Source organism: Bubalus bubalis, chromosome 5 (assembly GCF_019923935.1).
Source record: "Bubalus bubalis isolate 160015118507 breed Murrah chromosome 5, NDDB_SH_1, whole genome shotgun sequence".
NCBI classification, from domain to species: Eukaryota; Metazoa; Chordata; class Mammalia; order Artiodactyla; family Bovidae; genus Bubalus; species Bubalus bubalis.
Window position 1 is genome coordinate 129,929,710 of NC_059161.1, and position 26,588 is coordinate 129,956,297.

General features: G+C 60.8%; 1 protein-coding gene across 2 annotated transcripts in view; it reads left to right on the top strand.

The window, feature by feature from the left end:
• The first annotated feature begins 6,254 nt into the window (after positions 1-6,254).
• Positions 6,255-26,588, top strand: part of OSBPL5 (oxysterol binding protein like 5) — a 67,427-nt gene continuing 47,093 nt past the window's right edge. The window contains exon 1 of one of the 2 annotated variants that reach the window (XM_025286890.3): positions 6,255-6,389. Coding sequence is in view for 1 of the 2 variants with exons in the window: in XM_006041274.4 (XP_006041336.3) it covers positions 22,908-22,937 (30 nt within the window). In the remaining variant the exon portion in view is untranslated. Of the gene's footprint in view, positions 6,390-22,847; positions 22,938-26,588 lie in introns of those variants that run through there. The other variant, XM_006041274.4, reaches the window with a different exon arrangement.

Genomic DNA, 26,588 nt, shown 5'->3' on the forward strand with positions numbered 1-26,588 from the left:
CACGTCCTCCCTTCTGATGTCTGGAGGAGGGCTTGGGGCTGCTGCCTGGTGCCACGGAAGCAAAAGATCTGCCCGCAGGAAGATGTGCATGGAGCCAGCCACGCTGACCTTTCAAGACGTGGAAACCTGCCCTGAGGGATGCCCTGCAGACTTGCAGGGCTGGGTTGGCTGGCCTCCTCAGTGTGGCCTCATATCCAAACCCGTGCCTTTGAGCGTGAGTTTACCCGCACAAAGGTTCTTTGCAGATGAAATGGAGGACTTCATACAAAATCCTAGATTATCCTGCTGCTGCTGCTAAGTCGCTTCAGTCGTGTCCGACTCTGTGTGACCCCATACATGGCAGCCCACCAGGCTCCCCCATCCCTGGGATTCTCCAGGCAAGAACACTGGAGTGGGTTGCCATTTCCTTCTCCATGGATTATCCTGGAGGGCCCTAAATCCAACGACTGTATCCTTACAGGAGAAAGGAGAGACTGGGACACGCAGAAGTAGAGGACTGTGTCAGCGGCTGGAAGGATATGAGGGTGAGGGGAGCGTGGAAAGGAGCCAGTGAAGACTGAAAAAAAGAAAGCATGATGTAAAAGCAGAGAACTGGGGTTTTGTTAAAAACATTTTTTGTCTGCGCTGGGTCTTCCCTGCTGTGCGCGAGTTCTCTCTCGTTGCCGTGAGTGGGGGGCTACTCTCTAGTCACGGGGCCCGGGCTTCTCACTGCGGTGGCCTCACTTGTTGCAGAGCGTGGGCTCTAGGGTGTGGGCTCAGTAGCTGTGGCACATGGGCTTACGTGTCCCGCGGCACGTGGAATCTTTCCGGAGCAGGGATCAAACCCATGTCGCCTGTAGTGGCAAGCTGATCCTTAACCACTGGACCACCAGGGAAGTCCAAGAACTGTGTTTCATTTGGCACTGGGCCTTGACAGATGTAATTAAGTTACTTCTCTAAGAAATCCTGGATTATCCTGGAAGGCCCTAAATCCAATGACTGTATCCTTATAGGTAAAAGTGTTAGTCACTCAGTCATGTCCTACTCTCTGCAACCCCATGGACCCCTCTGTCCTTGGATGCTCCAGGCACGAATGCTTGGAGAAATGGGTAGCCATTTTCTTCTCCAAGGGAGTTTTCCAGACCCAGGGATCGAACCCACGTCTCCTGCATTGCAGGCAGATTCTTTACCATCTGAGTCACCAGGGAAGCTGAAAGTAGGCAGTGTGTTAGTTGGTCAGTCATGTCTGACTCTGTGTCACACGGCCTGTCATCCACCAGGTTCCTCTGTTCATGGGATTCTTCAGGCAAGAGTACTGGAGTGGGTTGCCGTTTCCTTCTCAAGGGGATCTACCAGACCCAGGGGTTGAACCTGGCTCTCCCACATTGCAGGCGGATCCTTTACCAGGCTCTCCCACACTGCAGGCGGATCCTTTACGGTCTGAGCGACCAGGGAAGCTTATAGGATAAAGGAGAGGAGAATTGGAGACTGGAACATGCAGACGTGCTAAGGACTTAAGCCTGGGGGCCAACCTCTCAGACTGCTCAGAGAAACTGCTCCGAAGAGTTAAGGGAGCAGCCAGGATATATAGGAGTTTTGTAACAAAAACCAGGCAATCAGAACATCAAAATATTGCTGTTAATTAAAAAAAAAAAATTAGACATCTCAAGTTAAGGAACTTAGCAGTTTTCTGTGTATGGGAAGGTGCAAGAGTCTGGGCTCACTGGAGCCATTCCTTTGATTAAACCTCGGCTGTCTGGGGCCAGCATCCTGCTTTTCTCCATCCTGAGTCCCCGTGGGGTGACAGTCAGGACAGCTGCAGTGGCGGGCGGCCTGGTGGCTGCAACATCCTTTGTCTGCCGATACGGCAGGTGACATTCTCTGTCCACACCAGCAAGCGTGCGGTGGGCTCTGTCCAGCTCGGGGACCTCAGGCATTCCCCAGGCGTGTGCCTGCCCCCCTCACGGCAGTGCCCACCTCCATCCACACAGGAGGGCCAGAGGCAGAGTCTGCCGGCCCAGATTTCACCCCTGTGACCACGGGGAGGTCTGAGCGCGGGCACGTGGCCGTGTCATGCGGCATCCAGCATCTCGCATCCCACACACGGCCTCTGGAGCCCACGCCAGTGGTACCTGTGGAGTCCCTGAGGGTCTTGGTAAATAACACCTTCCTGTCCCTCCAGGTAGAACAAGTGCTGGGGTTTGAATGTGTCCTCCTGAAGGACAGGGATGCGTATGTGAGAGAGAGAGACAGAGGCACAGAGAGGAAAAGAGAGAGACGGAGAGGGAGCCATCCAGGCCAGGCCGGCTCAGGAAGCCCGGGCCTGGTGCCCACATGACTCAGAATGCCCAAGGGAGCTTCTCCAGCTGAATTTCACAGGTTTCCCTGAGAAAGAGCAGAGAGCAGCCCCTCCCAGCCCCCACACCTGGCTCAGTGACTCAGCCCATGAAGACACCCTCTCAGGAAGACAGTGTCTCCTGGGACGGAGCAGGAGGGACAGGCACGGGGGTGCAGTGCCTCCCTGCGGGAGCTGAGACCACAGGGACAGGGCTGGAGGATGACCCCTCTCGGCACGCCGAGCCCCAAGGAGGGGCACAGACAGCCGGCCTCCCGCACCTCAGCTAGACCTCCGGGCGTTCAGTCCTGCCTAAGCCTCTCCGGGGGCTTCCCTGGTGGCTCAGCTGGTAAAGACTCCACCTGCAGTGCAGGAGACCCAGGTTTGATCCCTGGGTTGGGAAGATCCCCTGGAGAAGGGAATGGCTACACACTCCCAGTATTCTTATCTGGAGAATCCCATGGGCAGAGGAGCCTGGCGGGCTACAGTCCATGAGCGACTAACACTTTCCCTTTCAGAACTCTCCCGAGCTGCCTGGCCTGGAGCTGGTCACTTCACCTCGACAGGGTGGGGATGGTGACCCTTGTCTCCGGGCAGAGGAGAGGTGCAACCTGGCATGCCCAGAAAGTGAGGACACAGTGCCTGGCACCTGGCAAGCTGGCGATCGATGCCGCAGTGTTCTTACGATGGACTGCTGGGCTGTGGAGACCACACTGGGGCCTCACGTACCCCTCGGGGGGGAGTCACCTCAGCCCCGCTGCACAAGCGAGGAAACTGAGGCTCAGGAGCTGAGGGCCTCCTAGCAAAGAGGCTCTGAGCTGCCCCTGAGTGTCCAGCAAAGTCCACAGGCCGCATGCTAGGGATGGATCTGCTCTGTGGCCAGCAGAAGACAGCCGGCCCAGGTTGGCCTGTCCTGGCCGATCCCCTGGGCCACTCCGCTGCTGCCCTGGGCCCAGGGAGGAGGCGGGGACCCAGCTGCACCCCTTATACCTGGGCCTTATTTTCCTTACCTGAGAAATCGGGAAATAGTCACTGCTGCCTCTGCCGCTCAGCAGGCGTGAAAGTACCCGGCACCTACCTGGCTCAGGCCCCTGCTGGGGGGCCAGCCCAGCCAGCTCCCCCCGCAGCCCACCTGGGAGGCACCCTGTCAGACACCCCTGTTCCTAAGTGTTCTGGCTGCTCTACCCTGCCCGGGGAGGCAGCCAATGCAGCGAAGGGACAGGGACCCCCAAGGGCTTCCCTCTGAGCCCGTGGTCGTCTTCATCAGCGGGGTGGAGGGGCAGAGCTCAGAGGCTCAGGGACAGCTCTGGACCAGGCTGTGGGGAGCAAGAGCCTGGAGAGCTTTTGCTGGCTCTGTGCCTCTGTCTCCCTGCCTGTAACCTGGAGCCTGTCAGGACCTGCCTTCTAGAACTGGGGGGAGGATTGGAGTTATCATTTAGAGCCCCTTGGCATGGCACTGGGGACAGGGTGGGGGTCTACCTGCAAGACCCGTGGGGGCTCCCGCAACCCCCATGGGTGGACCACCCAGAATTAAGGAGCGACCCCAAGGGTGACAAGCACACCCCCTCGAGAGCAGGGTGTCTTGGCCTCGGCACGGCTGACATTTGGGGCCAGACTGTTTCCACCGTGGGTCTCTCTCCTGGGTGTGATGGGTGTTTGCTGGCCCCCCTGGCCTCCCCCAACTGGATTCCAGGAGCACCCTCAGCTGTGACAAGCAAGGGTGTCTCAGGACACCACCCGAGGTCACCTCGAGGAGGAAGGCAAAATGTGCCCAGCTGAGGACTGGATGGAAACTGTCATAACTTTAAACTGTATTCACCTGAGAAAGAGTTAAGTCCTTCGTACCTGCTCCTGCTGCTAAGTCACTTCAGTCATGTCCGACTCTGTGTGACCCCATAGACGGCAGCCTACCAGGCTCCACCATCCCTGGGATTCTCCAGGCAAGAACACTGGAGTGGGTTGCCATTTCCTTCTCCAATGCATGAAAGTGAAAAGTGAAAGTGAAGTCGCTCAGTTGTGTCTGACAGTCAGCGAACCCATGGACTGCAGCCTACCAGGCTCCTCCGTTCATTGGATTTTCCAGGCAAGAGTACTGGAGTGGGGTGCCATTGCCTTCTCCATACATGCAAGGGGCCTTTAAAGAAATCTTACCTCTCCCAGGCAGATCATGGGAGATGTCCTAAACTCAGAACCAGGGCTGCTCTTCAGAGACCCGTCAGCCACTTCCTCTGGGTTCACTTGAGGGGCCTATTGCTTCCCCGGGGACTCACGGAGTCCTGGCCCCCGTGACAGGTGAGGAGACCAAGGCGCAGAGCTGCACGGCAGCTCCTGGACGTGAAGCCCACCCAGTGTGGCCCCACGGCCACTGCGGCCAGCCCCCGGGCTTCTCTGCCCTGCACTCGGCCAGGTGCCCCTTTGACCTCAGCGGTGTCGTTTCATAAACGCGAGCTGGCTTCAAGCATCCAGCATCACAGTGACTGGAGACTCTCCCTACTTCAGGCCCCTGAGACCTCCATCCCAGGGGACGGCTTTGTTTTCTTCCTCCATTCCCTGTGGGTTGGCCCTGACAACCAGACACTGGCCAGGCTGCCGGCAGCCGCACCCAGCCCCAGGCAGAAGCTGTGAAGAGCCTCCAGGCTGGTCCCCTCGGCCCGTGTGTGCGGAGCAGATCCCACCCCGACGAAGCGGAGGGGTCCCACCATGGCCCTGAGCATCTTGTCTGAGCAGCTCTGCATCCAGAGGCCTCGCAAGGTGACGGTGGGGTGGGACCGGTCCTGGGGGTGAGGCCAGACCCACCCCGCACACCCCACCCCTTCACCCACCGTGCTTTGATGCCCTGGGGGAACCACCCCTGGCCCAACGGGGTGGCCATGATAATGGCCATGGTCTGAGGCCACCCACCTGGCTGGTTGGGGCAGAGCTCTGGTAGGAAGTCCTGCAGCCGCTCCCCTGCGAGCCTGCTTCAACTCAAGGGGCCGGAAGGGGCCTCTCTGGGCAGCCCCCCAGCTCCGTCAGGCAGTCAAGCTGCTTCCTTCTGACCGCCAGGCTCAGGAAATGCTCCAGCAACATGGGGTGCCAGGGCTCAGCCGAAAGTCAGTCCTGCCCCTTAGAAGGGAGCAACTGAGACTTTGGAAACCCTACCTGGTCTGCCAGGCCTGGAAGTGGGTGGGCCCAGCTCCAGCTGGTCTGCCCCTGGGGGACAGGGTGAGAGGAAGACCCCAGCAGGTCCTGGGGCACCCGGGAAGGGCTGGGGGAGACCCCTGACCTGCTCCACACCCCCTGGGGTTGTTTAGCAGAATTAGAGCCTCTTATGTGTACAAGAAGGTTTCAGGGTCTAAAACGGTCTCTAAAGGCAGGAGGGGTGAGAAGGACACAGGAGGAAATTCACAAGAAGGCAGGCTCCTGGCAAAAAAAAAAAAAAAGAAAATAAATATATATATATATGTATATGTATATGTATATATATATCCTGAGACAGAGATGCTGTTAGAAACACGAGTGTGAAGCAGTGTCCATCTAACCACACACGGGGGACAGGGACAATGGCCTCGGAGCTCTGGGCTTCCTCTTGTGTTCTGGTGGCTTCCACCTGGGGGAGAATTGGTAAGAGTCTTGGGCTCAGAAAGACAGGGGTCTCTCCACACTCTGGCTGGGAGGGGGGTGCTGTAGGCCTGCAAGCATCTGTGACCACGACGGGCCCTCCCACACCCCTCACCCTGGAGGCTGACCCCAGTCACCGCCAGCACCCCTTTTCCGGAGGAGGGTCCGAACCCCGTCGCGGGGCGGGCTGGGGGTAGGGGAGGAGCCCCACAGCGGGACGGGTGAGCGGGGCGCAGCCCGGCAGGGGCTGGGGTCCGAGGCGCGCCGGCTCCGCACTGCGATCCCGCCCGGGTTTTGCGGCCGCCGCGCCCTCCGTCCCTCCGCCCTGCCTCCTCTCCTCCGCCCCGCGCTCCCTCCCTCCGCTCCCGCGGTTGGATCAGTCTTCTGGCATTTCCTGCAGCCGGGCCGCGTCGCCAGCTGAGCCCCCGCGCGCCCGGCCCGGCCCGGCCCGGCCCAGCGCGCCCCGCTTCTCACGGTAGGAGCGCCGCGGGCGGGGAGGGGGCGGCAGGGCTGCGGAGGCGCCTGGGAGCGGGCGGGGAGGGGGCCGGAGGGGCTGCGGCCCGGAGGGTCGGGAGCGTCCAGCCGGCCGCCGGGTGGAGCGGGGGCGGGCTGCGGGGTCGGGGGAGCCCCGTGCCAGAGTCTGCGGACCCGGGGGACAGGGGCGCAGCCCCGCAGCCCCCTACAGTGACCGGCCCTGCGAAGCCCGGGGAGGCGCCGGGACGATCGCAGACGCGGGCGGCTTGGGGGGCGGGTGGTGCTGAACGTGAGGTGCGTCGGGTAACCGGGCTCCCAGTTTGGGGGGCTTGAAAGAGGCAGCCTGGAGGAGCCGCTTCTGTGTCTCTGCTCAGCCCAGACCCAGGGAGTCTTGAAGGGGCAGGGTCTGCGGGGAGGGCGCGTGCTGCCTTTGCTTGGGGTCTGGACTGGGGTCTGGCCTCCCAGCTCTGGGCTTGGTCTGTGTCCCATTGAGGCTGCCTGAGCTCGGGGGAGGACCTTTGCTGTCCCCGCCTCCCCTCCTTCTCTAGACCACTGAGCCCCTGAAGACTCGGAGCCTCCGACATTGTTCCCGGGACATGAGTCTGCATGAGGGTCCTGTGCACTTGAGGATGCCTAGGTGTCGGGGGAAGGTGGGATGTGAGGTCGGGGTGCCAGCAGCCCTGGGGGGCAGCCACTGCCCCCTGGGACCCTGAGGGACAGCCTGGACCAACCCTCCACCCACCCCCCACCCCCGCCCAGCTCGGCAGTCTGCTGTGGAAGACCCTGGAATCCGGGTTCTGAGTGGCCCCCGGGGGGTGTGGACAGGCCCCGCCATGGGGAGGTGGGCTTGTCTGCCCCCACTCATCGTGGGCTGAGCCAGGCCCCCGCCAAGCAGCTGGTTGGGTTTCCTCTGTCTCACCATTTGGAGGTTTTTGCAACTCGCTACTTGGTCTGCACCAGAGATAATCTGCCAGAGCCCCTTCAAGGTGCCTTTTACAGGCTGACCTTTGTGGTTCCTCCTGCCCCAGAGACGCCCCCAGGCCGGGTCCAGCCACAGTCTGGTCACAGCCAGGGTGGAGACCTGGGTGGGCCGGGTGTGCCGGGTCCCAGACGGCAGAGCCCTGCCCTCAACAATGGCAGGCAGAGTGGTTGGCCCGTGGCTTTTACCCACTTCCCTGGCTGTGTGAGGCTGCACCACTCCTTGAACTTGACGGGCTCTGTGGGCCACCTGCGGTTGGGGGGTGCATCTGGACAGCTCCCCGTGGGCTCCAGGTCTGCAGTCCCATTGTCTGCCTGCACACGTGCGGGGCAGGGCCCGGCTGCCAGGAGGACAGGCACTTGGTGCGTCTGTCTGGTCTGTCTTGCCAGCTGTGTTTAGAGATGGTGACAAAGCAGATGGGCCAGGCGGAGGCCCTCCAGCGGCCGGGAGGCCTGGGCCCTGTCCTGGGGAGGCCGCAATGCCGACGTGGACCCATGTAGGCGGTTCATCCTGGACACTGGAGAAAAGCCCCTCGTTCCTGGACCTGGGGTCAGACTGACCTGAGTCGGGCTAAGGGATCAGCTGAGTCTCCAAAGGTCGGTTCCCGGCTCTCTCCAGAATGCCGGCCGCAGCCCCTCCCCACTAGGATGGTCATTACGGTGCTCAGAAGGTCCGGGGGTCAGTTTCTCTCCTGAAATCTGTCTTCCTGGAAGCTTCCTGAACTGTGACAGTCAGCTGACACGCTGCACTTGGAGGAGGGAGAAAACCTGGGTGACAGGCCAGTGCTTTGAAGATTGTTGGGTGTTTTCAGCAGGTGTTTGGGGGACTTGCGCTTCCCGCTGATGCCGTGGTTAAGCCAGAGTGTGCGCGTGTGTGGTGGTGCACACGCACACACCCACACAATGCACAGGTGGACGAGAGCGCACCCAAGGTGATGGAAGCGTGCCCGACCCCCTTCCCGTTCACTCAAGGGACAGGTGTGCAGCCGTAGCTAGGAAGAGTTACACGAGTGAGGCCTGAACCCTGGGGCTGGGGGCTGTTCAGGGGCGCATGGCGTGTGTCAAAAGGATCCCCATCTTTTGGATTTGAAGGGAGGGGTCCACAGGTCGGGTAGAACCGCCTGACTGCACTCAGGAGTGGAGGGGAGCCAGGGGGGCACCATCAGGGGGTGAGGGCAGGGTTGAGTGGCCCCTCCGAGGGCCGGGCATGCCGTTCAAGGCCGTCACAGAGGAGCAGAGGGCTGCTGTCGGGGCTGGACTTGCCCCGTGAGCCCTCAGGTCTAGGGAAGAGTTCCGGGGATGAGCTCTGTGCAGGTCTGCAGCTGGCCTTCGTGGCTCGTCACCTTCAGTGGCTGGGAAGCTGTGTGAGCAGATAGAACTCATCCAGGGAATGGTGGTGTTGAGGACCAAGGACTTGGACTTCGGATCATGTGTCCTCCAGCGTTGCGGCTGCTCCACGCCAGGACTCCTGTGTGCCCGCGGGTGTAGAGTTGTGATATCCAGGTACCCACTGGGGGGACTGGGCATCTGCTCTGTGGTCAGGGTTGAAGTCAGGCCCCGTCGAAGGCCAGGGCTTAGATGCGACTTGGGTCTGGGACACAAGGACTCCGGCTTCGAGTTCTTTGTCCAGTGAGGTAGCTGGGGAATCAGCCACCAAGGTAAGAAGCGCTGCACACCCAAGACGTGGAGCCGCCTGGAAGTGCCCCCGGGAGTCCCCGAGGAGGGAATCCCTGCGCCCGCATCACAGGCCCTTGGGATTCAGAGAGGGAGGCTCAAGGACCGTTGGGAGGGGCCCTGGAACCACCCGGCCGGGCCCCGGAAAGGCACAGGCCCGTCAGAGAATTGCCAAGGTTATCTGGGTCATGAAGCCAGTGAGAGACTGTTCCCACGGCGCAGGCCACAAGCCTGGTTGGCCAGCCCCGAGGGACCCACGGGGCCCTTGGCAAAAGCCTCAGAGCCAGCTCTGTGTTCACCTCTCAAGTCCACCGTCGACCCACTCCTCTCTCCAGACTGGCCTCTGCTCCCCCCTTCCAAGGTGCGAGGCTTTGTTTTCTCAGCACCGTGATCCGTCTTCTCTGAAACCACCTCCATCCTGCACTTGTTCAGCTGAGTGGATGGATACAGAGAGAGCAGCTGGGCCAGGGTGGGCCCATGGCAGGCGACATGCTGACATTTGGGTTATCCTTCACTCGTTGCCTTGATGTACCCTGGGGCTCTGACCCCCGGCCTGGCACACAGTAGGTGCTGGTATCCCCTGGGACTCTGACCCCCAGCCTGGCACACAGTAGGTGTTGGTGTTCCCTGGGGCTCTGACCCCCAGCCTGGCACACAGTAGGTGTTGGTGTTCCCTGGGGCTGTGTCCCCTGGACTGGCACACAGTAGGTGCTGGTGTTCCCTGGGGCTCTGACCCCCAGCCTGGCACACAGTAGGTGCTGGTGTTCCCTGGGGCTGTGTCCCTTGGACTGGCACACAGTAGGTGCTGGCGTTCCCTGGGGCTCTGACCCCCCAGCCTGGCATACAGTAGGTGCTGGTGTTCCCTGGGGCTCTGACCCCCAGCCTGGCACACAGTAGGTGCTGGTGTTCCCTGGGGCTCTGACCCCCAGCCTGGCACACAGCAGGTGCTGGTGTTCCCTGGGGTTCTGTTCCCTGGCCTAGCACACAGTAGGTGCTCAAATGAAGCTGTAGAATCGTCTTTGCCTAGGGACACCCCATCCTGCCTTTCCCTCCTGGTCTGTGGGCCTCACCAGCATTGGCAGGCGGGACACCTGACCGGCCTGTGCCCCCTTCCTAGGGGTCCTGCCGTTCCTGGATTGGAAGTATTGTGTGCAGAGTAGCTGACCTGGGGGAATGCCTGATATTTACTGGGTGAATGGAAGGGGGCCTAGGCTGCCCAGGCCCTTTCTGACCCTGGCTGAAATGGGGGGGTGGCTGCAAGGGTGTCCAGGCCCCACAGCTGGACAGTGCCACTCATAACCCAGTGAAGGAGTACTTTACAGGTTAACGAGCACATGAAGCGGGGGTTATGGGGCACCCCCTCCCACAGGCCGCTGGCCAGCCTGACCTTTATGACCAGCTGGGGGTCACTTTGCTTTGTCCAAGGCTAGGGTGGGATTGGGGACCAGGAGTAGGCAAGTCCCCAGGAAGGCAGAAGGGGCGATGGCCCAGAGGAGATGAACCCAGCCAAAGGCCTGCTTCTGAGCCAGGAGGGAGGGAGCCTTTCGGTCCTTGACCGACTGGGCAGGGGCGGTGCCTTTGTCCCTTCCCTTCAGCCAGCGTGAGCCCATTTTCAGCAGCTTCCACTTGAGTAAAGGCGCGTTTGCTGTGGGAGGGTTCAGGTGGTGGTATTGATGTGCCCGCCTATTGGGGTGAATACGGCACAGGGGAGGTGGCTTAAAGGGCCAGGCCTGCGCAGGGCGTGGGGAGGATGGGGCGGTGGGGCCGTCTGTGCCCGCCTATGCGAGAGCCCTATGGCAGAGCCTGTTAATGGGCTGGGGTCTCCCAGGGGTTTGTCTCTGGGGCTGTGCTGGCTGCAGGGGCAGCTCCTCGGGGCTCTCTCCGGCCTGCCCTTTCTGGGAGAGCCGCGTCCCCAGGAGGCCAGAGGGAGGGGCCGGAGGGTGAGCTGGAGAACAAGACCTGCCTGCCTGGCCTGTCGGGGAGGGTGACGCTCACCCACCCCACTCAGGGGTCACGGTGTGGGGTGGGGCGGAGCTGGGGAGGGACCGGCCCCTGAGGTCTGCAGACTTGAGCACGGAACCTTCCAGGTCAGAGAGCCCAGGGACAGGCCTCCGTTGTTATTTATTGACACGTTTGCTCAATGTGTTCTTATGGCTTTGCTACTGGACTGGGTGTGGGGCGGGTTTCACAGCCAGTCCTCACTCACCCTCGGGGGGACACCCAGAGGTCCGGGGCCCTTGCACATCCTCCCGTGGACCCTGAGCTTGTGGGGCTCGTCACTCCAACCCCGAGGACAGGGAATGGGAGGAGTCCCCCTTCCCCTATCCCCACGGCTCCCATGGGGGACCTAAAGGCCAGTGTGGCATCTGGGGCAGGGCTCTGAGAGTGCGGCCAGACGTGGCCACGGATGAGCCCCTGCCCGCTCGGGACGCCTCTATGTCCACATCCTCGGTGCCCCGGCTGAAGCTGTCTCTGGATCAGCGCTCAGCCACCCAGAGGGACAGGACAGGCCCTCCTGCGTAACCCTGTCCCTGAGGGGAGTCTGGATCCCTGCTAGCCCGTCTGCCGGCCCGGCCTGGGCTGAGCTGGCTGGCCCCCGGGGCCCTGGTGCAGGCCTGGGGTTGGAGATGGGTCTGGGGTAGATAGCGCCAGGCATCACGGTGGATTTGGGGGCTGAGCCAAGGAAGAGGCTCGGGGATTCCTAGCCCAGGCCTCGGGGCCAGCAGTTTCTTTACTTTCCAAAGCTCTGTTTCCCCTTGTGTAACCCAGGCCCTCTGCAGTCCCAAGAGAAGTCAGGAGGTGGGTGACCATTGGCCACGTGTTGGTGATGTTGGCCAGGCACATGGCAGGGCCTGGGGGTCTGGGGAGGGCAGAGGGTGCTGAGGCTTCATTTTAAAGCCCAAAGGTGAGCGCAGGTGGGGAGAGGATTCCACCCGCAGACAGAGAGCTCCAGCCCCCTGCACCTGGATGGCCTTTAGCATTCAGCATCTCCTGAGTGCAAACTGACCCACAGAAGCGGCCTTCGTCCTGATGTCCTGAGTGAATGCAAACACTCGCCTGAGGCCTCCGTCTCCCCTCCCCAAGCCAAGCTGGGCTTGAGGGCCTAGGGCTCACAGGGTCCATGCAGCTCCCACTAAAGAGACAAGGAAACCATTGCCCCGAAAATGCAGAGATCACCACATGTCCTCACCGGGCCTCAGTTTCCCCATCTGTGAAAGTGTCAGTCACTCAGTTGTGTTTGACCCCCATGGACTGTAGCCTGCCAGGCTCCTCTGTCCGTGGGATTTTCCAGGCAAGAATACTGGAGTGGGTGGCCATTTGCTTCTCCAGGGGATCTTCCTCACCCAGGGACCAAACCCAGGTCTCCCGGATTGCAGGCAGATTCTCTACTGTCTGAGCCACCAGGGAAGCCCCATCCATAGGTCTCCCTTAAGGCCCCCAGATCTTTGCCATCCTGTGTCCCACATTCCTGCCCACCTAGACGGGGAGTCCTGGGGCAGGAGCTTGAGAGAGGGGGCATCCAGAGGCCCATCTCTTGAGGCCTCGGGTCCCCAGCACCTGCCCTTCCCACTGCTTTATAGCTGAAGGTTCCAGCAGGTTTTACGTGGAAGAAAGTGTTCACTCATTTTCAAAAGTGTGAATGCCATAAGACTTAGGGTTGGAAATCTCTCCCTGAGCCCCTGGGGTTCACCCAGGACTTGGTGTCACTGAAGCGGATCCCTGCTGCTGCCCGCAGTCCCTGCAGTCCTGGGGCAGGACAGGAGGGGGCTTTGCCAGTCGCCCACAAGGGCTGCCCTGCGTGAGCCCTTTGGGGGGCCTGGTGCCCCTCCTGCGTCCTCCACCTGCTTCTGGAGCGAAGCTGGCAGCCCACTTTGAAGAGCCCTGACCCACTCCAGCCCACCCACACTGCTTCCACTTGGGACCCTGCTCTGAGGTCTCCGTGCTGCCTCTGTAACTCAGCTCCCAGCCCTAGGGATGGGTCCCTTGGGGGGCAGGACCCACAGGGCAGGACCCAAAGGTTGAATGAGTTTTATCTTTCCCCAAATCCCAAATCCAAGTACTGATGCTATTGTAAACAACAGTGTGTATCGTGCCTAAAAACTGTATGAAAATCCTTTTACCATTTTAATCTAGATGTCTAACCAATCTAATTAATCTGATAAGTATACTATCAAGCTTTTTAAAAAGAAGGGGATGGGAAGAGGCCCAGTTCTTGGTCCTGAGAGGCTGGGAGAGTTTGGGGTTGCCAGAAGGCGACACCTTGACCCAGAAACGTCAGAATTCAGCCCCATTGGGTGGCCCGGAGGGTGAGGACAGTCAGGAACAGGGCCCGGTTGCTTGTCCATTTCAGTGGCAAGGGTGGGTCATCCTTGCTGGTCGGTAGCGAGCTCTGGAGGCCCCTGGGGAGAGGGGAAGGCGTCCCCGGCACACACACCGAGCTGGAGTTTCAGTGCTTGGCCTGCCGCCGGGACCTAGGCCACGCCATCCCGCTTTCTTTCCCACGCAGACCTTGCCTGGGCTGGGCGTCTCCCCCACCAGCAGCAGCGGAAGCCTGTCCTGCAGGAGAACCTTCCAGCCACCCGGCGCTGGGCTGGTGCCCTTTCAGCTTGGGGCAGCCCCCTCCCCCAGCCCCGCCCTGCTCTCCCAGGTTGCTGGGCGCTCACTCTGATGTAATCGGCACCTCTGTGCCTTAGCAGGTGCTGACCCCCTGCCTGGAGCGCCCTTCCTGCCGGCCTGGCAGCACCCAGCAGGCGTGCGGGAAACGCACCAGGCGTCTGGGCAGCGCAGCCCCAGCCCGCCACCTTGTCCGTGGGCCCTGCATGGGTCCACCTCGCCCCTTATCTGCGCTTCGCTTTTGCCCGACATATGCTATATTAAGGGTGGCTTCCCAGGCGGCGCTCATGGTAAAGAACCCGCCTGCCAGCGCAGGAGTCGTGAGACGTGGGTTTGATCCCTGGGTCAGAAAGATCTCCTGGAGGAGAGCATGGCAACCCACTCCAGGATTTTGCCTGGAGAATCCCATGGACAGAGCACCCTAGTGGGCTGCAGAGTCACACACAGTCGGACACGACTGAAGCGACTTAGCACATACTATATTACATCTTATAAATGTTTTAAACCGAGGTGACGCTGGTTTACAAGAGGATGTCGGTTTCATGTGTGTATAGGATGTGTATGTGGTATTTCGAGCTCTGTATCCTCCGCGGCGTGCTCACACAGGGTGGTCTGCACCCCATTCGGCACCGATGACCCCTTTACCCATGTCACACGCCCGTGCCCCCCAACCACAGCCCCTCTGTATGCTCCGCGGCGTGCTCACACAGGGTGGTCTACACCCCATCCGGTACCGATGACCCTTTACCCATGTCACACGCCCGTGCCCCCCAACCACAGCCCCTCTGTATCTTTTTGGCTTGTTCACTTGTTCTAGCTTTTTTGTTTGTTGCTTAGATTCCACATACGAGTCAGACCCTGCAGGGTTTATCTTTCTCCGTCTGAGTTGTTTCATTTAAGCGTAATGCCCTGGGATCCATCTGTGTTGCCTCAAACTGCAGGCATTGGTCTTCTCTCGTGGCTGAGCCGCGTTCCGCTGTGGACACACCACCTCTTGGTCCAGACCGTCCCTTCTCCCCTGGGGCTGGGGCTGGTCTCCGGGCCAGAACCCCGGGCCAGGCCCTCGCCTCCGCCCGCTTGCTGGGAAACCGTCCCTTGTTTCCTGACGGGTCAGTGAGCGGCTGCTGCTGTTTGTTTGGTTTGGGTGTTTTGTTTTAGGCTGTGGCAGGCGGGTCACGGGAGCTCATTAACCCAGATGCCCTGAGTCAACTGTGAGCGGCGCCCTGGAGAGGGGGCTCCTGACGTGCCATGGGGGTTCTGAAGCCTCCCGTCCGACCACATGGGTGCTGAGCTGCTCAGTGGTTGCATCGTGGGCTCAGTGGTCCAAGAACCAGGCGAGAGCCCCCCCAGCTCGGACACGTCACTAGCCAGGGGGCCCTGGGCGGGTCCTGTAAGCTCCAGGCCTCAGTCTTCCCATCTGTGAAAAGGGCGCGGCAGCGCCGGCCCCGGGGACGAGAGGAGGACGCGTCTGAAGCCCAGAGCCGGCCCCCCCGATGGCACAGCCGCCCGGCTCGCGTCGGCCGAGGCTCTGCCAGCCGAGAGGGATCGTTCCTTATCCTTGATTGCAGTTCTGATTAATGATTAATGGCTGGGAAAGGTTTACACACAGAAACCACACAAGAGAATAAAACCGATCCCGCCTCATCGAGGTCCTGACCTCTGGCTCCGCTTGCTTCAGGCCGGGAGCCCAGAGTTCCAGCGTGGGAACTGACCCCCGCCTCCGCGGTCCCCCTGCGCTCCTGCGCCTTTGCCGCATTTGGGCGAGTCCAGAGGCGAGCGCAGGCCCCTTGGCTGCGTGACGGCTGTCACGTGACACTCAGGCTGCTTCACGCCCTTCTCACTTCCCGTAATTCCGGAGTCATGGAGAAGGTGCAAAAACCCGAAAACGCAGCCTTTGCAGCTTCTTTCGGCCGTGGTGGTCTTGAGTGCCCGTGCCCCGTTGACGTTCCTTATTTTCCATCAATGAGGGAGCACTTGGGCCCCTGGTGGCTCAGACCATAAAGAACCCGCCTGCGATGCAGGAGACCTGGGTTCCATCCCTGGGTCAGGAGGATCCCCTGGAGAAGGGAACAGCAACCCACGCCAGTATTCTTGCCTGGGCAATTCCGTAAACAGAGGAGCCTGGCGGGCTACACAGTCCATGGGGTCTTAAAGAGTTGGACACGACTGAGCGACTAATACTTTTCATAGGCCCATTGTTCTATCGAGAGGCCTTGGGTCAGTTCCATCTGATCCCGTCTTACGTTGGGTCTCCTGGGGCACGTAGGCAGGCGCTCCTCTGGGGTATCGGCTTGGGACGAGGTCTCGGGGTCCCAGGGGGAGCACGTAAGCAGCCCAACTGGAAGGGACCACGTGGCTGCCATGGACACCCCAGTGCACATAGAGGGGAGCCAGCCTTTCCCCTGGAGAAGGACACCCTGCCATGGGTGGCGCTGAAGAGTCACGGGGTGGGCATGGGGACCCGGCCCGGGTGGGTGGGCAGGGGATGCGTCTCCTGGTGGGTGAGGTCCTCGGCTCACTGTGCCGTCTGGGGTCAAGATGCCCTTTCCTAGCGCATCCCCCGGCATTCCTGGCCTTGGAGACCCGCCAGGACTGTCTGCCGCCTTGAATCCCTCTGGAGGGAGGTCTTTCTTCCACCTCTGCGTGGGCTGCAGGCTGACAGTCAGCTCCCAAGTGCACACACAGGTGTCGGCCAGCGTCCCCCGAGGGGTCGCTCACGACCAGCGCGTTCTGTTAATTAAAAGCAAGAACTACATGTAAGGCGCTGACTGTGGTTGATAACACTGTTGTAGAATTGAAATTCACTGGGAGACTGGAACGTAACTGTTCTCACCAAGAAAAAAATAAATACCAATACGTGAGCTGGCGGATGTGCTAATTAACTAGACTGGAGGAATTCTCTCTCACTGAGACATGTATCGGATCAGCATGACCTACAGATCTTTAAATGTCTCACTGTTTTATTTGCTGATTACACCTCAGTTAAGCTGAAAAACAAAGACTGAACCTGTGACCGCAAGGGTCCAGGGAGGGTGGGGTGTGGCTGAGGGTCTGCAGGTTCTGCCTGGAGCTGGTTAGAGCGAGGAGGGGCCCAGGCTGAAACACACACACACCCCCAACGCCAAACCTGGGACCCAGATGGCAGCCAAGACCCAGACCACAGTATATCCACGCGGCTGTTCCATGGAAGCAGATTGCTGGTGGAAGGCAGCTGCCCAGTCGTCTGGTCTCCTGGGGCCTGGGTGCAGAAGACCATTGACGCTTGTGCCCCAGGCCTCTGGGAGCTGGGGGATACCCTGGGCCACGGCCACCAGCTGGGAAGTGTCCCCCGCAGGACTCGGGCCCCTGTGCTGGGCATCCACCCTGGGAGAGAAACCTCCTCTCCTGCACTCCCCGGGTGTGGCCAGGGAGATGCCCCTGCTCCCAGGGTGCTGGGTGCTGATTCATCTGTCTCGGGGAAGCCTGCTCGTGTGGGCATATTAGTCAGCTCTGGTTGCTGTAACGGACACTACAGATGTTCGTCGTCTCCAGTCCTGGAGGCTGGAATCCCAGACCCAGTGGTGGGCAGGGCTGGTCCTCCTGAGGCCTCCCCCTGGGTGTGCAGACGGCCGTCTCCTCCCCGCGTCCTCACAGGGTCGTCTCTCTGAGTGTGTCAGTGTCCTGACCTCCTCTTCCTGTAAGGACTCCAGTCCTGTGGGATTAAGACCCCACCCTAGTGACCTCATTTTACCTTAACCACCTTTTTGAAGACCCCGTCTCCAAATACAGCCACATTCTGAGGTCCTGGGGGTCAGGACCCCAACACAGGGCTTTGGGGGATGCAGTTCAGCCATGACCATGACCTTGGGCCCCCAGCACAGGGGGAGGACTCACCAGTGGGTTCTTGGGGTGTGTTTCTATTTTTATTTCCTGCGAGGCCCAAATGTTTGTAGGGAGTAAGATTTTGCAGTGATCAGAGCCTCTTGCACCCATAAATGTCTGGAAATGTTTTCAGACTTCGCTCCCTTGGATCCTGACGGTCTTATATCCGCCCAGGATCCCTTGGCCAGCATTTCCAGTGCCTGGACTTCGGATGGAGGCAGAAGCCCACACCATATGAGGTTCTCACACAAACACCCAGTCACGCTTATCTGCGTCTGAGCCCCACCTGTGGGCAGGGAGTTGTGGGCGTCTGTGGGGTCAGCACGGCTGCGGCCACCAGGTCCTGCTGCTCCCTGGCCTCCTGCCTGCCGGACAGCACCCCTCGCCAGCCTCAGCATCTGGGCTTCCCCTCCCCACTGCCTGCTGTCCAGTCCAGCAGACACTCTCCACGTGGAACCAAATGTGCCCTTTCCGGCGGGCTGGGTGGCCAAGCGGGTGCTGAGCCACCGGACCATTCGTCCCGATGCTCGCAGACCTTTCTGTGCCCGCGGCCTTGTGCAGAGACCTGAGGGTGGAGCACGTGCTCCCTACCATGCTGGTGGGGGTCTTCCCCGGGGGCCCCTGCTCCTCCCTGTTACCAGACCTGATGGGCTCCTGGAGGATGCAAAGGGAGGCCCATGGAGACCTCCACCGAGAGCCCAGGAGGGGAGCAGACCCTTAGCTGGGAGTAGCAGACACTGTTTCAGGGAGTGGCCCCGGGTGCACCTAAATAGGTCTGACCTTATGGGCTTCCTACCGAGAGCTCCCAGTGCAGAGGGAAAAGAGGCTTCTTCCGCGCCGAGTGGGCCCTTGAGGGGCTTCTCCCACGTGGGGCCGCCTCCGGCCCCCACAGCTCTTGTTCCCACCAGCTCGTGTCCCTGCCGTCCAGCAGAGCTGCAGATTGTTTTTTAAACTGCGGTTTAACAAATGCTGGGAGGAAGACACACAGGCAAATGACTGTTCTCCCGCCTGTTCATTATTTTTAAACTGTGTCGTTTTCCAGTTTATTTTTAAATCTCGAAAGCATAAAGAACATTCTGTTTATCTCTGGCGAGCCTCTTCTGCCCGACGTGGCCATTCATCACTTCCCAGTCCAGTCCGGAGCATCCCGCCTCTGGTCGGGCCCCAGTCGGCCTGCCAGGCAGGAATAACCCTGTGGAAACTGTGCCCCCTAGGAACCCACTCCTTCAGGCCGTGGGGGCCTTTCCCCGGCCAGAGCAGCATCCCCTGCTCAGTGCCAGACCTTTAAAAGCCTTCCCATGTTCAAAGGAAATCTTTCTAAAATGCTTTGCACACAATGCCTTGCAGCCTTAGGTATAAACGAGAAATAATTTAACCCTTTTCCTGGAGACTTGGGTCGTAGTTGTTATTCAGTCTCTAAGTCGTGTCTGACTCTTTGCAACCCCATGGACTGCATTACACCAGGATTACCCGTCTTTTACCATCTTCCTGAGTTTGCTCAAACTCATGTCCATTGAGTCGGTGATGCCATCCACCCATCTCATCCTCTGTCGCCCCGTTCTCCTCCTGCCCTCAGTCTTTCCCAGCATCAGTGTCTTTTCCAATGAGTCGGCTCTTCGCATCAGGTGGTCAAAGGATTGGAGCTTCGGCTTCAGCATCAGTCCTTCCAATGAATATTCAGGGTTGATTTCCTTTAGGGTTGACTGGTTTCATCTCCTTGCAGTCCTAGGGACTCTCAAGAGTCCTCCAGCACAATTTGAAAACATCAATTCTTTGGTGCCCAGCCTTCCTTATGGTCCAACTCTCACATGCCTACTGGAAAGAACCATAGCCTTGACTATACAGACCTTTGTTGGCAAAATGATGTCTTTGATTTTTAATGCTCTGTCTGGGTTTGTCATAGCTTTCTTTCCAAGGAGCAAGCATCTTTTAATTTTGTGGCTGCAGTCACCATCTGCAGTAATTTTGGAGCCCAAGAAAATAGAATGTGTTACCGTTTCCACTTTTTCCCCATCTATTTGCAGTGTTTTTAGAACATGGCTAAGTCCACTCATTTATTTTTACTTAAGTAAATGTGCATCTATGAGAAACTTTAAATTGTCACTGCAATTGGAGAATCACCCTCACCTGTAATGAATAGCAGGTAATCTAAAAACGCAGTGAGCTCGAAACACCAAATTATACCGTGGATCACGCTGCCCCGTTTTGTCTGCTGCAGCTTTGCGCCCGAGGCTGCCCTGCTTCTGTTAAGTAGAGAGATTCGTGGAGATGTAGCTGCATAAAGACCCAGACTTCTCTCCCCTGACACCGTCAGGAGGCTGGAAAGTGAACTGGAGAGAGAGGCGCTTTCCCACTGAGACCCGTGATGACTCACGGTCCCCGCGTCACCCGGCTGCATCCGGCGTCTGCCCACGTCGTAGGAAAGTGTGATGTGCTCTTTCGGGTCTGGGTCGGGAGGCAGAGGGGGCTTCAACGGCCGATTCCAGGGGCTTCTGAGCACCGGCTCTTCCCTAGGAGTGGGCGGAGTGGGACGGAGAGCCTCCTGCTCGGAGCCTGGGATGTGACCCCAACACAGCATCCCTGTTGCCTGGAGACCCTCCCCAGCGACAGCAGGCCGTTCTCCAGGGAGCACCGGCTTTCTCTGCTCAGTTTGGGCTGGAGTGGTGTGCTTGCCTTCAGCCTCGCTTCTCATGGGAACAGATGAGGCAGGGCTGGTGTGGATGTGTCCCAGGGGGGGACAGGGGCGAGCTGCCTGGTCAGCTCTGTCTGAGGTCTGTGCGCTCTGCTGCGTGGAGAGGTCCCGGTCCTGCCGAATCAGCAGGGGGCCTGGGGGCACAGGGTGTCCCAGGTACGTCCTCGGAGTGTCCACACTCACCTTTGGTTCAGGGCAGCTTTGAGCTCCTAGTGTGAGAGCCTGGGGCGGCCCTGACCAAGGACCGCAAGCTGGTGGTTTACAGCAACCAAAACGGACCCCCAGGTCCAGAGGCGGAAGCCCCAAATCAAGGTCCTGGCGGGACAGGCTCCTTCCCAAGGCTCTGAAGGAGGGGTCTTCCTGCGTCTCCCCACCTCTGGGGGCCCTGGGTATCCCTGGACTTGTGGCCGCCTCCCTCCAGCCTCTGTCTCTGTGGTCACCTGGCCTCCTCCTGGGTCTCTGTGTCCTGTTCTCCTCTTATAAGGACACGGTCGTTGGACCAGGTCCCCTGCTCCAGGACAGCCTCATCTTCACTCGGTCATGTCTACAGAAACCCTATTTCTAAGGAGGTCGCCTCCGCAGCCCGTGAGGTTGGGATGTCCACATATCTTTTCCGGGGTGCCATCCTCCAGCCTGCCGCACCCAGGAGAGGGTGGCCACAGTGGGCAGGGGCCGGGAGCTTGCGGAGACTCCTGGAGAAGCAATGGTTAGGAGCCGGGCTCAGGCTGTCTGCTGGGTGGGAAGGGGATGGCGTTCTAGGGACATGGGGTGACATCCCAGATGCGACTGTGTTGTCCTCCCAGCGATCCTGGAGGTGGGGTCAGGGGGCTGCCTTACTATACAGATGAGATAACCTGTATACAGATGAGGCCGCCTCTCGGGGCCTCCAGAGAGGCACAGACCCCTCAGGTGCCTGGCTGAGCGCCGGGCCTGACCGCTGGGGGGACCTCCCCAACAGGGAGGGGGGGTGTCTGGCTTCCCTGGGCCAGCGTGCGTCTCGCGGCGCCCGTGCTCGCTGGGCACAGGCTGCTGGCCAGTGTCTGCAGGTGGGACACTGTGGTCCTTGGCCTCTGGCCGCTGACCTGCCCCTGAGACGTGCGCCCCTCCGGGCTCTCTGCTGCCTGCGTCCTGCGTCCTGCTCAGCTGGGAGACCTGGGCACACCAGGCGTGCCCACATCGCTCCGCCCGTCCCTGCCCGGCTGCCAGGCTCCCGGTGGGTCCCAGGCCTGGGGAGTGAGCCCGGGGAGAACCGCAGCACTTGCGTCACCCGTGCTCACCTGGGAACCGAGCAGCTCTCTTTCAAAAGAGTCGTCTCAGAAGGCGAACGTGCCAGCCCTCCCTGGAGCCCTGGGACTCTGGCTCCTGAGGGTGACTTGCCGCTGCCGCGAGCGCACTGCCTGTGGCCCCACAGGCCTTTCTGCCCAGACTTGGGGCGCTGGCACCCCAAGGCTGGGGCGACACTCCTGCGGGAGCTGCTGCGTCCCTGATTTGCTTGTGTGTGTGTGTGTGTGTGTGTGTGTGTGTGTGGTGAGCACTCAGGGTGGGAAAGGGAGACAAGGGCCTCGCACAGTCGTGTGCCAGCCCCTGGCACTCAGGGCACACTCGGCAGTGCCCAGTGTCCAGGCTGGTGGTGCCCCAAGCTGCCCAGTGGCTGGCCAGGGCAATGACTGCCCGTTGCCACGTCATTGAGAGCTGGGTTGTTCTGACGACCAAAGAGGAAGGAAGGGAGTAAGGAGGCGGCCTTCACCCTGGGGAGGGCATGTGTGTGCGCAGGGGCTGAGGGCTCAGGCCACCGACCCACCGGCGTCACCTCCAGGCAGCTCCTGGCTTCAGATCTCGTTGGTGGGGTCACCTCCTAGGAGGCCCCAGAGGTTGTACAACCCGGAGCCCGAGAGAGGCTGCTGTGGGCACCTGGTGAAAGCGGGCACAAGCTTCCCCGTGGGCTGCCAGGGCTCCGAGCTGGTGACTGGCCACGCGGCAGCCCAGCAGAGTTCTGGGGGTGATCACGGTGGTGGGGAGAAGGTGACGGGGGGCTGGCAGCCAGCACCCTTTGCCCCAGCTCACGTCATGGCCCTCTCCAGGCCGCCCGGCAGGAGACATGCTGGACCAGTAGTCTCCCAGGGGTGACCACCCCCAGCCCAGGCCTCTAGGAGCCGAGAGCAGCACCCGGACCCCGGCTCCCAGTCTTTGCCAGCTTCCCAGCTCGGGGTGTCTGGCATGGTGTGGTTGACCTTGGGGAGCCGTTGTGAATCAGGGGGCATATCTTGGACCCCTGGGAAAGCCAGGTCATCAGGCTGGAGCCTCCCAAAGGCCCAGGGCAGGGCTGGAGGCCCCAGGCCGCTCTGCAGTGGGGCCAGGCCGGGGCCCAGCTCCGGGGGGTCCACGCTTTCGAGACTGCAGCCCTCCGGGGGCCAGACACTGGGGCCCCCAGGCGACGCCCCCGGCTCCTCTTCCCTCTCGTGTCGCTGCTGACGCTAAGCCTGCATCACTGTGTCTCTGGCCATCCTCGTCTCGGGGGGCGTGCGGCCTCCGATCCACCGGTGTCATCCGTTTGGTGTCCTCAGAGGCACCTGGCTTGTTGCGGGGGAGGATGGGGCTGTAATCTTGCGTGTATTTCTTCTCTCACCTCAAGGCTTTTATGACTTCTCCCCTGAAGCCTCCAAGTGCGAGCTTTAAGGCCGTTCCTTTTGACTTGGCAGCATGGAAAATGTGAAATATCGAAGCAGAGAGGTCAGTGTAACCGAGGCTCCCGCGACGCCCCGCGGTCCCCACCGCCGCCCCCGGGTGTGGCTGCCTCTCATCTCCCTGAATTCAGGTTTAAAATAGACCTTTGTCCTCACCTCCTGCCTGGCGCCCCCGCTTCCTCCTGCTTTCGTTGCCGGCCTTTGTAGCTGCCCTCAGAGCCCGCGTTTGTGGTGGGGGGTCCGGCTCTCTGGGCAGGGTCCTGGGACAAGGGGTCCTGGGACAAGGGCCCCTGGCCATCCACACACGGCCCTGGAGAGCAGAAGGCAGCGGGGAAGGTTCTGGAAGGTCTCACCCCGGACACTCCCGTGACCTTGAGGAGCTCCTGGAGGGGTTGAGCCCACCCTCCCCAGAGACCCCCCAGGAGAGACTCCAGCACTGTCTTCTCCACACCTGCTGGAGCCCCGCGCGGCCTCTGGGCCATGCGTCCCCAGCCTCTGCCTCTGCAGTGTCCCCCATGTCCCCCCCACCCCCTGCAGTCTCTTCTTGGCCCCTCGGAGCAGCTCCAAAGGTGGAGAAGGGGTCATGGCCTCAGTCAGCCGAGTCTGGTTCCTGGGTGCCAGCTGTATGCATATCCCTCTGGGTTAGATACCCCCTCCCACCCAGCGAACGTCATCGGTAGAATCTGCTACACACCGAACACTCCCTGGCACTGGGGCTGCAGGGACAAGCCAGGGACCCCACACGGGTGCCCTGCCCCCAGGAATGGAGGAGGTTCTGCAGCAGAGATTCTGAGATGTCGGGGAGGGGAGGCGTGTGAAGGGTGGGATGGGGGAGCAGCCCTGGGCAGCCAGATGGGGTGCCAGGAGCTGACGGCCTCTCAGTGGGGCTGGCATAGCCGCAGGCACTTGGAGAACAGGTCCTGATCCACTCCAGCCTAGAGGTGGGGGACCTGCACGTGGGGCAGCTTGGGGGACGTTGGCTGCTGAAGAGGGGGTCCAGGTGGACCCGATGGACGGGCCCCAGGCCAGTCCACACTCCTCTAGGACCCTCGGCCACCTGCCCATGCAAAGACCATCTCCCCCAAGCCCAGCTCCAGGCCCAGCATCTTTGGCTTCTCATTTATTTTCGGCCAGGTGCCAGCTCTGCTGGGGGCATGCTCTACAGTAAACGAGGTGCACGCTTGTCGTGGGGACGCAGACAAGACTGAGAAGGTCAAGTGGGCTGTCGATCGTTTATGTCACCCTGCCCTGGAGTCGCCGTGTCATGGCCCCTCCTCCATGCTGTGGCTGTGGCATCGTCTCTTTGCCTGTGGCGTGGTCTCTGTGCCCGTGCCATGGTCTCCGTGTCTGTGGCATGGTCTCTTTGCCCGTGGCATGGTCTTCGTGTCCATGGCGTGGTCTGTTTGCCCGTGGCGTGGTCTTCGTGTCCGTGGTGTGGTCTCTGTGCCCGTGCCATGGTCTCCGTGTCTGTGGCATGGTCTCTTTGCCCGTGGCATGGTCTCCGTGTCCATGGCGTGGTCTCTTTGCCCGTGGCGTGGTCTTTGTGTCCGTGGCGTGGTCTCTGTGCCCGTGCCATGGTCTTCGTGTCCGTGGTGTGGTCTCTTTGCCCGTGGCATGGTCTCCGTGTCCATGGCGTGGTCTCTGTGCCTGTGGCGTGGTCTCCGTGGCCATGTTTAGCATCTGCTGCATCACCCTTGGTTTTTTTGCCTCCTACCTGCCGATGGGTGTTTTCACTCCTGAAAATAGGCCTGCAGAGCGAATCCTCCTGCACGGCTCATGCCACAGATATCGACTGTACGGATCTCACGCCCTGTACTAAATTTCCAGAAGTCACGCCGTGGGCTTGAGGGGTGATTCACGTTTGATTCACGCTCACAAACTACCTTCCAGAGGCCACACCTTGTCCTCCTTCCCTCTGTCCATCTATCTCAGGGCCGTGTGCCCACAGGGTGTCCGTCGGGCTGACCCATGGGGCACAAAGGGGTGATTCCTGCCTACCAGCAGGCCACGATCTATCATCCTGGGACATTCAAGGTCAAGTCAGGTTGACCAGCACAGTGCGAGGCTCGGTCAGCCATCTGGGGACATGGCATCCCACCCCGAGGGCTGCAGACAAGTGTCCCCTCCGCCCAGGCCTCCACCAGGGTCACCTGGGCCCCTGCAGACCCCGGTCCAGCCTCAGTCCCCAGACAGGGCCTGGCCAGACCAGATAGGCCTCTGGCACTCGAGAAGGCTTCCTCAGGCCACACAGAGGGCAGGTGGCCCGGGGCTCAGCCGCAGGACGACGCCACCCTGGTGTCCTGGGGACCTGGTGAGCTGTCCGGCTGGTCCTGCACCCAGCGTCTGCACAGAAATCACCTTCCCTGTGACCCGCGGTCTGTCCTTCTCACTGTGGAGCTGGGGGAGGACTGAGCCCTCGGATCCATCTCCATGGTCTTGGTTCTGGAAAATAAAGCTTGGGCAGGACCCCCGGAGGCAGAGCTGGGGCCTGGACCCGCCCCCACCCCCTGGTCTCCCCAGCCTGGGTCCCCTGTGCACGCCCTTGCCCCCTGGAGAAGGACCCGTGTTCATCTCTGGGCGTTGAGGGGGCACCGGAGCACCGAGATCTCTGTGAGCTCAGCCAAGCCGTGTCTCAACTCCCCGCCCCCAACCCCTGCACAGGGCAGGGATGGGCAGGCAGGGCTTCAGGGTCACGTGAGCAGTAGAGGCGCCGGGCCCCCTTGGTAAGTGGGCCCTACGCCCCAATCCTCTCGGGGTCCCTGCTGCTCTGGGCCAGGCCCTGCGGAGGCCAACGCCACCCTCTGGCGGTCCCAGGATCACCCCTCTCCCCAGGGGAGACCCACCCGCTTCCCATGACCACACGCTGGCGGCTCACAGGCTCTACAGAGACCAAGTGACCCAGGGCCCGAAACAAACCAGCCAGGCACCCGTCCCCAGGTCCAGAGCCGTGCCCGTTGCCACAGCCCAGTGCCCTCTCACTCTGGGGTCTCATGTTCATTCTCTCCCCCTCCCTCCCAGTGGCCCTCAGGTCTTTAGTGGCCCTCAGGTCTTTAGCGACCCCCTCTCCACCCTCCCACAGAGCGCACCGCTCATCCCCTGCCCCCCGCGAGCTCCAGATGACTGTCCAGGGGTCTCCCCGACGTGAGCGTCAGCTAGAAACGACCGTCTGTTGCTCTGGGTGCCTGGGGCCGAGGCTCCTGGACTGGTGGGGCCCGGGCAGGGGCGGGCGGTCTCCTCCATTGCGCTCTAGCTGGGACGCCTGGACAGCCCTCAGCCCACCCAAACCGTCTGGGGGCACCTCTGGGTGCTGCGACTTTCCGCTCGTCCCAGGAGGCCCACAGGCCCAGGTTCCGTCCAGCCTGGGTTCTGGGTCAGCCTTGGGACCCCTCCCTGCCTGACCCACCTGTAAGTATGTAAGTAAGTGTTAGTCGCTCAACTGTGCCCAACTCTTTGTGACCCCATGGACTGTAGCCCACTAGGCTCCTCTGTCTGTGAGATTTTTCAGGCAAGGATACTGGAGTGGGTTGCCATTCCCTTCTCCAGGGGATCTTCCCATCCCAGGGATCTAACCTTGGTCTCCTGCATTGCAGGCAGATTCTTTACCGACTGAGCTATAAGGGAAGCCCGACTCACCTGTAAAATGCCCCTCAGTTCTTGATGGGTCAGGGTTGGGGGGAACTTGAGGGTGTGATACCTC